General features: G+C 42.8%; 1 protein-coding gene across 1 annotated transcript in view; it reads left to right on the top strand.

Annotated features, from left to right (window-relative positions):
- FBN1 (fibrillin 1) overlaps positions 1-13,977 on the top strand; it is a 149,130-nt gene that overhangs the window by 26,597 nt on the left and 108,556 nt on the right. Inside the window, exon 5 of the mRNA XM_029284183.1 lies at positions 7,386-7,583. Within this exon, the coding sequence (XP_029140016.1) occupies positions 7,386-7,583 (198 nt within the window). The remainder of the gene's footprint in view (positions 1-7,385; positions 7,584-13,977) is intronic.

Raw genomic sequence — 13,977 nt, 5'->3', positions numbered from 1 at the left:
GCTTGCGGGACTGGCCTAGGGGAAACTTTTAGAGGGGTTTTAATTATATTTTAATTAGATTAAATTTAAATATTTCCTTTTTAACTAATTTTTAAATTGTAATGTTATTTATGTATTTTATCTGATTGTTAGCCGCCCTGAGTCCGCAAGGAGAAGGGCGGGATATAAATTTAATAAAATAAATAAATAAATAAATAAACCTGGTTTCTGGTTTAGCTTCCAGGTTTGGAGCTGGGCTGAGCACAAATTTCAAGCAACAGAATTAAAAACAAGGCAAAAGAGGAATTATATGCTCAGTAGCTTGGGTGTGTCTGCCTTGATCCTTAGCTACTGCACTACCTTTCAGCTTTCCGACTGTGTTCCGGGAACTACCTTATGTCTCTGTTCTTTTCTGGCAATGTTTTGTGTTGCTGTGCACCGTCAGTCATCATCACCATACGCAAAGCAGTAACGATGGCTCCGGCGGTGTAGCCAAAGGCTGATTGTACACGTTGAGATTCTAAAGCATCTTAATCTCTGTGACAAATCAATTTTATGATTGAGTTCAAGGACTAGAAGTATTAATGCTTCCACTTGAAAGTTTGGCACACCCTCTACAATAATGCCTAGGATGGTGGTTTACAGGGTTGACGAGATACAGTCAACCTCTCTTTGAGATCTGCAGAATTGGTTTGCATTGAGAGAAATTAAACGGCTTGACCAACTCTTTTGGGATTAAAGAGCTATATTTTTTTGCAGACAGATGGCTGCTTTATCAGTCCAGAGACTTATAATTTCTCTTAGCTACTTTCAGGGCATAATGGCAGAGAGAATTTGGGCTTTGGAGTGGCTACATTAGCTGCTGTTCTCACACTTTGCCAAGCTGATAAACCGTAGTTTCTTTGATTTAGTGTGTTGTGTGAACCCAGCCATTGTGAACTTATTCCACAAACCGCAATGAAGGAAACTATGATTTACCGTGATTGTGATTTATTGTGATTTGGTAGCCTGGTTTCAGCAACAATCGGCTTGTATTTTTGCCAGGTGTGGGCTACAAAATGTCGTCTGTCAGTGCGTTATTGCATCTTATTAATTTTCCTGCACATTTCTCTCTCTCTCTCTCTCCCTCTCCCTCCCTCCCTCCCTCCCTCCCTCTCTCTCTCTCTCTCTCTCTCTCTCTCTCTCTCTCTCTCTCTCTCTCTCTCTCTCTCTCTGTGTGTGTGTGTGTGTGTGTTACATACTAGGTGCCTGCAGTTAAAACCACATCAGAATAGTCATAATGCTGCAAAAATATCTTCTCTTCCCCTACAATGTTCTAATGTGCATGTACATCCTATGGTTCCACATGGTGGGTGATAAATAGAACAAAAATAGTTTTGAATGGATATGGATATTCTCTTCTATCGCTGTCAAAGTACATACCTGGAGAGGAGGTATTCATGGGTAGACCAGCTTCAGCCCTACTTAGCTTCAGCATCAACACTATTAACAGAAGAGATTTTTCGTATAACAGTGGCTTCCCCTCAATCAGCCATCAACAGGCACATAGAGATAAATGACATCTACATACCATTCCAAAGAATCGGCAAGCCCCCCAGATAAACAGAGATTAACGCCAAGATTAATACTAGATAACACCAAGATTAATACTAGATAACAATAAAAATTAATACTAACAACAATAAAAACAATAGAAGAGTAAACAACAGTCAAGAACATGCCCATCAACCCTGACAAGGCAAGCCACTGTATACAAACAGAGAGCAAACCCCATTCCCTTCTAGCACTGATAATATTACCTAGTTGGGTAATAAAATGCCTGCAAAAAGACAATCATGCTCAAAGGGCACCAAAAACCCTACAGTTCAGCTACAGATATTATCTTCTACTGAAATCTATGAAGGTTTGTTTTCTGCATCCGTAGTTTTTGACTTCAGCTTCCAAAATACATGTTATTCTTTTCTGGGTGGGTTATATTCTGTTCATCTCTCCAAGTACAAACATAATGATTTTGTACCCTACATAAAAGGATGTTTATTAGTGATCAGAATCCTATATGTGCTGGTTTTACATTTTAAAAGCTACATTCAGCAAGGAGCAGTCAAGGTAACTATAACTTTGCAGCATGATTTTTTTTTCATTAATGAAGATCTCACCTGTCTAAAAGGTAACAGATACTGTATGCCAGTGATGGCGAACCTTTTAGAGACCAAGTGCCCAAAAACTGGCCCCGCCCCCACCCCACCCCCCGCCCCACCCTCGCTCTGCCCCCCATCCCCCACCCCGCCTGCCCACAGGACCACTCACCGCCTCCAGGGCCCACCGCAGATTGCCCAGGCAGCCCAGCAGCGCTATGGCGGCCACACCCTCTGTCCGCGCCCTGCAGCATCAACTGCATGATGGGATGTGAGGGCAGAGTCTTGTCTACACTGCCTGGCTGCCATGTCCTTGGCTGCGCTGCTCCGCGTGGGCCACTCTCGGGGGTGACTCTCCTTGTCCTCCCCGACGACCTCTCCTCCCCCAGCGCCCCCCTCCGTTCCGACCCCGTTGCCGTGCACACGGGTGTCTCTCCCGAGGTTCACGGCGGATACCGTGGGTACGGTATCCAAGCGGTGGTGACGATATACGACAAACCCTTTGATAAACACATAAAAGAAGACATGTCATAATAAAAAACATTACCTTTTCTTTCCCGAAAAAAACTATTTAAGTCATCTGGACTGCCAGTGCTTATAATTGGAGAGGACAGAACTGAAAGTTTTCCTTTTTTTAATTACAGATCTAGTTTTAAGTGTCGGATTTGAGCTCTCACCCTAAATCATTTCAGAAACCATTCTTGAATATTATGTTTATTAGAACTTTCCAGCTGCATGCATCAAAAGTGGGTCAACTGCAGACGCAAGATAGATTTTAGAACAGGTCTTTTTCTCTCTCGAATGTGGATTTTGAAATATTTTCCAGAAAATGAGCATTTCTGATTGAAAGGGAGTCTCAGATCTTCCACAGTTGCTCACTAAGGGGATATTTAGAAGACACATCTTGAATCTTTAGTGGGGGAAAAGATAGCTATATATTTTTCAACCTTGTATATGCTGAATGCAAAGAACTCGACTACAATTTGAATATTGGCAAGGTTAGGCAGGCCTGCTACATAATAAATTACTTCATCGTGGTCGTGAACCTGCACAAAAGAATTGATATTCAAATATTCAAAATACCCAAAGCTAAATTGACAGTGTCAGGATAGTTATGAAAAGTACACGCAGATAAAAAAAAAAATTGGCTAAAAGACAATATAGCCGAATACAATACATTAAGTCAGAATATGTTAAAAAGCTAAAAGCTCAGAAAAAGAGGAAATTAAAATGATTAAACTGGATAGTATTAAACTTGGCATGGCAATATAAAATACAAATCATGTGCAGATATTTATTGTATGTGCACACACACACACACACACACACACACACACACACACTTATTCTCTCTCTCTCACTTTCTGTCTCTCCTACACATCTATATTCATGAATAAAATAGTAAAATTATCCTGAAGGGATTTAAAAAAAATCATAAACCTTTCTTACTTACTGCTATCAAACCTGAGAAAAAAGTGGTACAACAGCTGACATAGCATGAACACCCCAAAGCTGGGATGTAACTGATATAACAAGGGTTGGAAGGGAAGGCTGTTTAGAGCCTGTAAACATTCCTGCACAAACACAGATCACAAGCTCTGATACAGCAACCAACTGGATTCTCAATAAGCCTCTTGTTTTGCTGTCTGTTAAGGGCTGCAAAAAAAAAAAAAAAAACCTGAGTTAAGTGTTGTTAAAGATCTGGCAGGCAACTGCACACAAATGCCTTTGAGGTTGCGTTCAGCTTACTGGGTCACTGATTGTACAGTCCGGGTGAGGATAATTAGTTCCAAATGGTTTGTCAGGAGGATGGGCTCTTGTGTGTAAGTTTCCAGGCTACAAATGCCTGGGAGAATTCCCAGCTGGAGGTGGCCCAAAAGGTAATCCAGGGGTCCCCAATCCCCGGTCCATGGACCAGTACCGGTCCGCGACATGCCACCAACCGGTCTGCACAAACAAGGAAAGCCCCACCCGCAAGATGCAGGCAGCACACAAAACCACACACCCTCCGGTCTGTGGAAAAACCTCTCTCCACAGAACCGGTCCCTGGTGCCCAAAAGATTGGGGACCTCTGAGATAATCAATCCATTAATTAATCTCACCGACTTAAATTCCACTAGACGGTTTCTAAACGAGATACTTTTTAAAGCAGTGTTTTAACCGTGCTCAGCAAATGGACACAACTTTAAAGGAGCAGATGTGCGTGACTAGTTGGCACCCTAGGGAAGGTTGAACTCTCCTAAAGCATTTAACTGTGCGATACAACAATCGACAACAATGGACGAGTGATTTTACAGTGTAAAAAAAAAAAAACTAGGCATGTTATAGTGATTAAAATAAGCGAAGCAGAACAGAACAAAAGGAAGCATTGATAAGTATAGTAAGCAAACTGAAACCCTTTTGAAAAGAACCCCAGAGCCAGGGGTTTGGTTCGTCTAATGATATAGCGGTATCTGTACAAGGCTTTATTCATCCTTTAAGGCTGGAAACTAGAGTTTTGCACACTAGGGGGGCAAATTTAAATGTATTTAGTAAGGCGGGAGCGACAGGAAAGCATTTATCAGGGTTAAGATGAGGCATCTATTTTGCATGGATTTTATGATTATTTGTAAACTACTCAGTAGTCCTAAAGCAAATCAACCCTTTGGAAGGATAGATACTAAAGTGAAGCTCAAATACTTTGGACAACCATAACCTGGTTGACTGAGAATCTCCACAGATGTTGATTCAGGCCTTTTCATCCTACATCTAGCGTTGTACAACAAAAACAATCTAGGTAGCTGGTATGGCCCATAAGCAAATATGTTTGAGAACTGAGATTTATCCTGTATAAATGTCTGGAAAGGTACCAAGAATTGAGGGAAGAATGTTCAGTCTTCATAATGACCTTCATTAGAAGGGCATTTTCTCTGTGCCACACATGGTTTTTGTGAAAAGGCCAGTGACAAAGGCTTTTATTTAATAGGAGAAAAATGGAGTTGCGGTACATGTGCCAGAGACGGAACTTGGCGCTACCATCGTTTTGTTGTTTCAGTGGGATAATGGAACAAAACATAATATTTTATTAATGACACAGTTTGATTCGCCTCTCAGATAAATAGTCTGCTCAACCGTAAACAAATCGAAGTAGATCCCACACATCGTCCTCTTGAGCGATAGACAAAGCTTTGACCACAATTACATGGACACTACTTTATTTCTGTGTATTCCTAAAAGTTGCTCTTAATCTATTTTCTTGTAAGCTGCTGCCCTTGAGGCCTACTTAAATGGAGAGAGAGAGAAATTTTTTTAAACTTGGCTTCTTATTCTTACTGTGGTTTGGAAAGGGCAAATAATTTGGTTAATAATGGGAAGATCCCAAAGGAACTGAGCCTCAGGCAGAAAATAACTCATTGGTAGGGTTCATACATTACGTCATAGATTACTGGCCAAGCCTGGCTGCCTTTAATTGTAGCTTGGAGCTGTAAACAATTATTTTCAGATATCCGTGGTTGATTCACAAAATATTGGGTATCAGTATGGTGTGACAGTTGGACGGGGGAGAGATAAGTTAAGAATTGACTTGACCGTAGAGCTTGTGAGCACATTAGATGATTTTGGACCAATGATACTTTCTCGTCCCAACTTATCACACAGGGACCTCCAAGATCCCTTCCAGCTCTGTTCTGATTGATTGAATTATTATGGTTTCCCACATAGTCAGCTAGATGTTCTGACTAGATTTGGCATTTTTATCAAGTCCGTTCCCTAGGACCTGGGATAGGTAGATGTTGTTGTTTGATGGTGTTAGAGGTATCGTTGTAGGACAGGGGTCTTCAAACTTGGCCCTTTTATGACTTGTGGACTTCAACTCCCAGAATTCCACAGCCAGGCACATTGGCTGAGGAATTCTGGGAGTTGAAGTCCACAAGTCATAAAAGGGCCAAGTTTGAAGACCCCTGTTGTAGCATGTAAGCTGGTCCAGATAAAGCTGCCTTTTGCAGTTGACCGACGATTGACCTTGTCAATGCCGATGTTATTTTGGCATTGCACCCAAGATGCCTATTGCTATTGGCACTATATTTGCTTTCTTCTGCCACCGTGGTTTTACTTCTGTTATTACCGTCAGCATTATTAGTTGAGCAACGATCCACTTTGATGGAGCTCAGGTTGAACAAGTTGAATGACTTAAAACTGATAACAACAATTGAATTACCAGGCTGCCTTGGCCTTTGCAGCCCGGACATAGTGCCTCTGGCGAAAAAGTAGCCTATGCATTGCTATCAAAATGTGCCTCTGTTGATCATTAATACTATGGTACCAATTCTTCTGCACAGTGCAGGTTTCTGGAGCTAACTCAAAGTTTCCCAAACGGGCTGCCGATGCCAAAAATGAGAGATTTCACTCTTTGACAAATTGACACGATCAAAGTGTGGTGCCGCAACCGAACTATGGTAACTGATGGAATTCAGAAGTGTTGAATGCAGGGGTTTGGCCACATCTGTCGTGTAGCCCCAGGCTGATCCTCTCCTTGATTGTTCTGGATATGTAAGTCTTTCGAAGTAGGCCAGTTCAACCAAGAAAGAGTGCAGGAAATCCAAGAATGCTATTTTACTGCTGCAGGATATAATAACAGAATCTTGAGAGACTGAGCTTCTCTCTGTCTCATCTTATACTAAACAAAACCAAGGCAGGGTTGTTTTGACTTCCTTTTTCATGCTTCCTTCCATCTCTGGACTGTGTAATCCCTTGTCCAAACCCCTCTTCAATGGTTCTTCTCTACTAGCGGTCCCCCACTTTTTCGTCTGGGCAGACCGGCAGCGGTGGCAGTGGGGGGAGGGGATGGTTTCGCGCATGCGCCCGCCACTTGTACAAATGGAGCTTTGCACCCTCGCCCGCTGCTTGGGCGGCCCGGTTCCCAACAGGCCGGGGGCTGCTATCGGTCCACAGATCGGGCGTCGGGGACCCCTGTTCTATACCTATCCCAAGGTCAGCTGGCTCAGTGCAAGAAAGGAAAAGAAAGAAAACACAACGTGTGTAAAGAGAAGAGACTCCTACTGCCGTTCCCTCATTTGCGTTCTGCTTTCCGAACTATGACTTTTCTTTGCCCAATTTAAGGGACTTAATTTATTCACTGACTTTGGCTACTCACTAGCTTGTGTGTCTGGGATCAGGAGGACCAGATCGAAAAAGGGATGTGCCGGACTAAAGGCTGACTAATGTATCTTTGAATCCCTCAGACATAATTCACTCCAGATGTCATGCTGACTAGGTTTCCTTGCTGTAATTCAGATTACAGGACAGGGCCGTGCTTCACCTTGGTGTCCAACCAGATGTGCCAGGGGCAGCTGAGTGGGATCGTGTGCACAAAAACACTCTGCTGTGCAACGGTGGGGAGAGCGTGGGGTCACCCCTGTGAAATGTGCCCAGCCCAGCCTCATCCTTGCCGAAGGGGATTCATTCCAAACATACGAACAGGAGCTTGCCAAGGTAAGGCGCCTCACAATCTTTTTACTTAATACAGGTCATCCTCAACCACAACAGAACCTGACATTTACGTTGTTAAACAAGGCAGTTGCCCCATTTGACAACCTTTTTTGATGGTGGTTAAATGAATCACTTGATCATGAAGCAAATCTGGCTTTGCTTGTCAGAAGCGGGCTGACAAGATTACAATTGGTGATTACTGTCACAAATGCAACTGTCACAGGTCCATGCCAGTTGCCAAGCGCCCAAATTTTGATCATGTGACAATGGGGATGGTGCTAGGTCGGGGTAGGCGACCTTGGCTCTTTGATGACTCGTGGACTTCAACTCCCAGAATTCCTGAGCCAGCCATGCTGAGGGGAAAGGGAGAGTTTCCAAGCTGAGCCATGGTGGCTCAGGAATTCTGGGAGTTGAAGTCCACGAGTCATAAAAGAGCCAAGGTTGCCTACCCCTATGCTAGATTATAAGTATAAAAACTGGTCTTAAGACTCTTTTTCAGTGCCGTTGTCATTTTGAACGGTCACTAAATGAATGTTGTAAGTTGAGGACTACCTGTATCTATTTCAAGAGGGCTTCACCCAACATCCAAAGGCACAAAAGAAGGCATAGAAACCATGGTTAGATCTATTATTATTAGGTCTACTCTTTTTTTAACCATGTCCTCAGTTCCTGCAGATATGAAAGCCTTCCTGGTTATTTACCATATAGTTCCTAGGTTTCATAACTTCACTACTGAGAAGCTACTAGGGTCAAAAAGCACTTGAGTTTTTAAGGCAAACAAAACCAATTTTGGTGACCCTGCAAACCTTCCAGGGTTTTCTTTTCGTGTTTTTTCAAACATGCTAACAGAGCCATCTCCCAAACCTGGAGATGACTCTTTAAGATTCCTGGGTTTAAAAACAGCCTATTACACAACATGCTAATTGAAATCCATTTATGTTTGATTTTTTGAATCTCAAAAGATGTGCCAAGATGCCTAAAGTCTGTGTTGCCGTTCAAAGTTCTTACCCTGCTTTTGGCTTTTATTTCGAATACATCCAGCTGTATAAATTCTTTTATTGTCTGAACGTCNCAGGAGGGGCTGCTGGAGAGGAGGGGGTCGCGGGGGGAGGCAAGGCTGGGGCAACGGCACGTGTGCCCACAGAGAGGGCTCCAAGTGCCGCCTATGGCACCCATGCCATAGGTTCGCCACCACTGCTATATGCTGTTTGGGAAACTATTTGTGTATTTTCTTCTGTACAGTATTATTTTTTGTAATGGAAAAGAAAGGGAAAAAAAACTATTTAAGTCATCTGGACTGCCAGTGCTTATAATTGGAGAGGACAGAACTGAAAGTTTTCCTTTTTTTAATTACAGATCTAGTTTTAAGTGTCGGATTTGAGCTCTCACCCTAAATCATTTCAGAAACCATTCTTGAATATTATGTTTATTAGAACTTTCCAGCTGCATTGCATCAAAAGTGGGTCAACTGCAGACGCAAGATAGATTTTAGAACAGGTCTTTTTCTCTCTCGAATGTGGATTTTGAAATATTTTCCAGAAAATGAGCATTTCTGATTGAAAGGGAGTCTCAGATCTTCCACAGTTGCTCACTAAGGGGATATTTAGAAGACACATCTTGAATCTTTAGTGGGGGAAAAGATAGCTATATATTTTTCAACCTTGTATATGCTGAATGCAAAGAGCTCGACTACAATTTGAATATTGGCAAGGTTAGGCAGGCCTGCTACATAATAAATTACTTCATCGTGGTCGTGAACCTGCACAAAAGAATTGATATTCAAATATTCAGAATACCCAAAGCTAAATTGACAGTGTCAGGATAGTTATGAAAAGTACACGCAGATAAAAAAAAAAATTGGCTAAAAGACAATATAACCGAATACAATACATTAAGTCAGAATATGTTAAAAGGCTAAAAGCTCAGAAAAAGAGGAAATTAAAATTATTAAACTGGATAGTATTAAACTTGGCATGGCAATATAAAATACAAATCATGTGCAGATATTTACTGTATGTGCGCACACACACACACACACTTATTCTCTCTCTCTCACTTTCTGTCTCTCCTACACATCTATATTCATGAATAAAATAGTAAAATTATCCTGAAGGGATTTAAAAAAATCATAAACCTTTCTTACTTACTGCTATCAAACCTGAGAAAAAAGTGGTACAACAGCTGACATAGCATGAACACCCCAAAGCTGGGATGTAACTGATATAACAAGGGTTGGAAGGGAAGGCTGTTTAGAGCCTGTAAACATTCCTGCACAAACACAGATCACAAGCTCTGATACAGCAACCAACTGGATTCTCAATAAGCCTCTTGTTTTGCTGTCTGTTAAGGGCTGCAAAAAAAAACCAAAAAACCTGAGTTAAGTGTTGTTAAAGATCTGGCAGGCAACTGCACACAAATGCCTTCGAGGTTGCGTTCAGCTTACTGGGTCACTGATTGTACAGTCCGGGTGAGGATAATTAGTTCCAAATGGTTTGTCAGGAGGATGGGCTCTTGTGTGTAAGTTTCCAGGCTGCAAATGCCTGGGAGAATTCCCAGCTGGAGGTGGCCCAAAAGGTAATCCAGGGGTCCCCAATCCCCGGTCCATGGACCAGTACCGGGCTGCGACATGCCACCAACCGGTCCGCACAAACAAGGAAAGCCCCACCCACAAGATGCAGGCAGCACACAAAACCACACACCCTCCGGTCCGCGGAAAAACCTCTCTCCACAGAACCGGTCCCTGGTACCCAAAAGATTGGGGACCTCTGAGATAATCAATCCATTAATTAATGTCACCGACTTAAATTCCACTAGACGGTTTCTAAACGAGATATTTTTTAAAGCAGTGTTTTAATCGTGCTCAGCAAATGGACACAACTTTAAAGGAGCAGATGTGCATGACTAGTTGGCACCCTAGAGAAGACTGAACTCTCCTAAAGCATTTAACTGTGCGATACAACAATCGACAACAATGGACGAGTGATTTTGCAGTGTAAAAAAAACAACAACTAGGCATGTTATAGTGATTAAAATAAGCGAAGCAGAACAGAACAAAAGGAAGCATTGATAAGTATAGTAAGCAAACTGAAACCCTTTTGAAAAAAACCCCAGAGCCAGGGGTTTGGTTCGTCTAATGATATAGCGGTATCTGTACAAGGCTTTATTCATCCTTTAAGGCTGGAAACTAGAGTTTTGCACACTAGGGGGGCAAATTTAAATGTATTTAGTAAGGCGGGAGCGACAAGAAAGCATTTATCAGGGTTAAGATGAGGCATTTATTTTGCATGGATTTTATGATTATTTGTAAATTACTCAGAGTCACTTTCCTAAAGCAAATCAACCCTTTGGAAGGATAGATACTAAAGTGAAGCTCAAATACTTTGGACAACCATAACCTGGTTGACTGAGAATCCATAGATGTTGATTCAGGCCTTTTCATCCTACATCTAGCGTTGTACAACAAAAACAATCTAGGTAGCTGGTATGGCCCATAAGCAAATATGTTTGAGAACTGAGATTTATCCTGTATAAATGTCTGGAAAGGTACCAAGAATTGAGGGAAGAATGTTCAGTCTTCATAATGACCTTCATTAGAAGGGCATTTTCTCTGTGCCACACATGGTTTTTGTGAAAAGGCCAGTGACAAAGGCTTTTATTTAATAGGAGAAAAATGGAGTTGTGGTACATGTGCCAGAGAGGGAACTTGGCGCTACCATCGTTTTGTTGTTTCAATGGGATAATGGAACAAAACATAATATTTTATTAATGACACAGTTTGATTCGCCTCTCAGATAAATAGTCTGCTCAACCGTAAACAAATCGAAGTAGATCCCACACATCGTCCTCTTGAGCGATAGACAAAGCTTTGACCACAATTACATGGACACTACTTTATTTCTGTGTATTCCTAAAAGTTGCTCTTAATCTATTTTCTTGTAAGCTGCTGCCCTTGAGGCCTACTTAAATGGAGAGAGAGAGAAATTTTTTTAAACTTGGCTTCTTATTCTTACTGTGGTTTGGAAAGGGCAAATAATTTGGTTAATAATGGGAAGATCCCAAAGGAACTGAGCCTCAGGCAGAAAATAACTCATTGGTAGGGTTCACACATTACGTCATAGATTACTGGCCAAGCCTGGCTGCCTTTAATTGTAGCTTGGAGCTGTAAACAATTATTTTCAGACATCCGTGGTTGATTCACAAAATATTGGGTATCAGTATGGTGTGACAGTTGGACGGGGGAGAGATAAGTTAAGAATTGACTTGACCGTAGAGCTTGTGAGCACATTAGATGATTTTGGACCAATGATACTTTCTCGTCCCAACTTATCACACAGGGACCTCCAATATCCCTTCCAGCTCTGTTCTGATTGATTGAATTATTATGGTTTCCCACATAGTCAGCTAGATGTTCTGACTAGATTTGGCATTTTTATCAAGTCCGTTCCCTAGGACCTGGGATAGGTAGATGTTGTTGTTTGATGGTGTTAGAGGTATCGTTGTAGGACAGGGGTCTTCAAACTTGGCCCTTTTATGACTTGTGGACTTCAACTCCCAGAATTCCACAGCCAGGCACATTGGCTGAGGAATTCTGGGAGTTGAAGTCCACAAGTCATAAAAGGGCCAAGTTTGAAGACCCCTGTTGTAGCATGTAAGCTGGTCCAGATAAAGCTGCCTTTTGCAGTTGACCGACGATTGACCTTGTCAATGCCGATGTTATTTTGGCATTGCACCCAAGGTGCCTATTGCTATTGGCACTATATTTGCTTTCTTCTGCCACCGTGGTTTTACTTCTGTTATTACCGTCAGCATTATTAGTTGAGCAACGATCCACTTTGATGGAGCTCAGGTTGAACAAGTTGAATGACTTAAAACTGATAACAACAATTGAATTACCAGGCTGCCTTGGCCTTTGCAGCCTGGACATAGTGCCTCTGGCAAAAAAGTAGCCTATGCATTGCTATCAAAATGTGCCTCTGTTGATCATTAATACTATGGTACCAATTCTTCTGCACAGTGCAGGTTTCTGGAGCTTACTCAAAGTTTCCCAAATGGGCTGCCGATGCCAAAAATGAGAGATTTCACTCTTTGACAAATTGACACGATCAAAGTGTGGTGCCGCAACCGAACTATGGTAACTGATGGAATTCAGAAGTGTTGAATGCAGGGGTTTGGCCACATCTGTCGTGTAGCCCCAGGCTGATCCTCTCCTTGATTGTTCTGGATATGTAAGTCTTTCGAAGTAGGCCAGTTCAACCAAGAAAGAGTACAGGAAATCCAAGAATGCTATTTTACTGCTGCAGGATATAATAACAGAATCTTGAGAGACTGAGCTTCTCTCTGTCTCATCTTATACTAAACAAAATCAAGGCAGGGTTGTTTTGACTTCCTTTTTCATGCTTCCTTCAATCTCTGGACTGTGTAATCCCCTGTCCAAACCCCTCTTCAATGGTTCTTCTCTACTAGCGGTCCCCCACTTTTTTCTCTGGGCAGACCGGCAGCGGTGGCAGTGGGGGGAGGGGATGGTTTTGCTCATGCGCCCGCCACTTGCACAAATGGAGATTTGCACCCTCGCCCGCTGCTTGGGCAGCCCGGTTCCCAACAGGCCGAGGGCTGCTATCGGTCCACAGACCGGGGCGTCGGGGACCCCTGTTCTATACCTTTCCCAAGGTCAGCTGGCTCAGTGCAAGAAAGGAAAAGAAAGAAAACACAACGTGTGTAAAGAGAAGAGACTCCTACTGCCGTTCCCTCATTTGCGTTATGCTTTCCGAACTATGACTTTTCTTTGTCCAATTTAAGGGACTTGATTTATTCACTGACTTTGGCTACTCACTAGCTTGTGTGTCTGGGATCAGGAGGACCAGATCAAAAAAGGGATGCGCTGGACTAAAGGCTGACTAATGTATCTTTGAATCCCTCAGACATAATTCACTCCAGATGTCATGCTGACTAGGTTTCCTTGCTGTAATTCAGATTACAGGACAGGGCCGTGCTTCACCTTGGTGTCCAACCAGATGTGCCAGGGGCAGCTGAGCGGGATTGTATGCACAAAAACACTCTGCTGCGCAACGGTGGGGAGAGCGTGGGGTCACCCCTGTGAAATGTGCCCAGCCCAGCCTCATCCTTGCCGAAGGGGATTCATTCCAAACATACGAACAGGAGCTTGCCAAGGTAAGGCGCCTCACAATCTTTTTACTTAATACCAGGGCTTTTTTTCAGCCGGAACGCGGCGGAACCGCGTTCCGGCACCTTTTTCCGGGCCGGCCGCACCGGAAATAGCCCCTCCCGCACCGGAAATAGCCCCTCCCAAATTTTACTTGCATTCCTGTTCTCTAAAGGGGCGGTCCTAGGGTTTGATGAGGGCGTGGCCAGGTTTGAGTTCCGCCACCTTTTCTCTGAG

Source organism: Protobothrops mucrosquamatus, unplaced genomic scaffold (assembly GCF_001527695.2).
Source record: "Protobothrops mucrosquamatus isolate PMUCROS unplaced genomic scaffold, P.Mucros_1.0 scaffold415, whole genome shotgun sequence".
NCBI lineage: Eukaryota > Metazoa > Chordata > Lepidosauria > Squamata > Viperidae > Protobothrops > Protobothrops mucrosquamatus.
The sequence above is the reverse complement of the archived record's forward strand: the minus strand, read 5'-3'. Positions and strand labels throughout refer to the sequence as shown.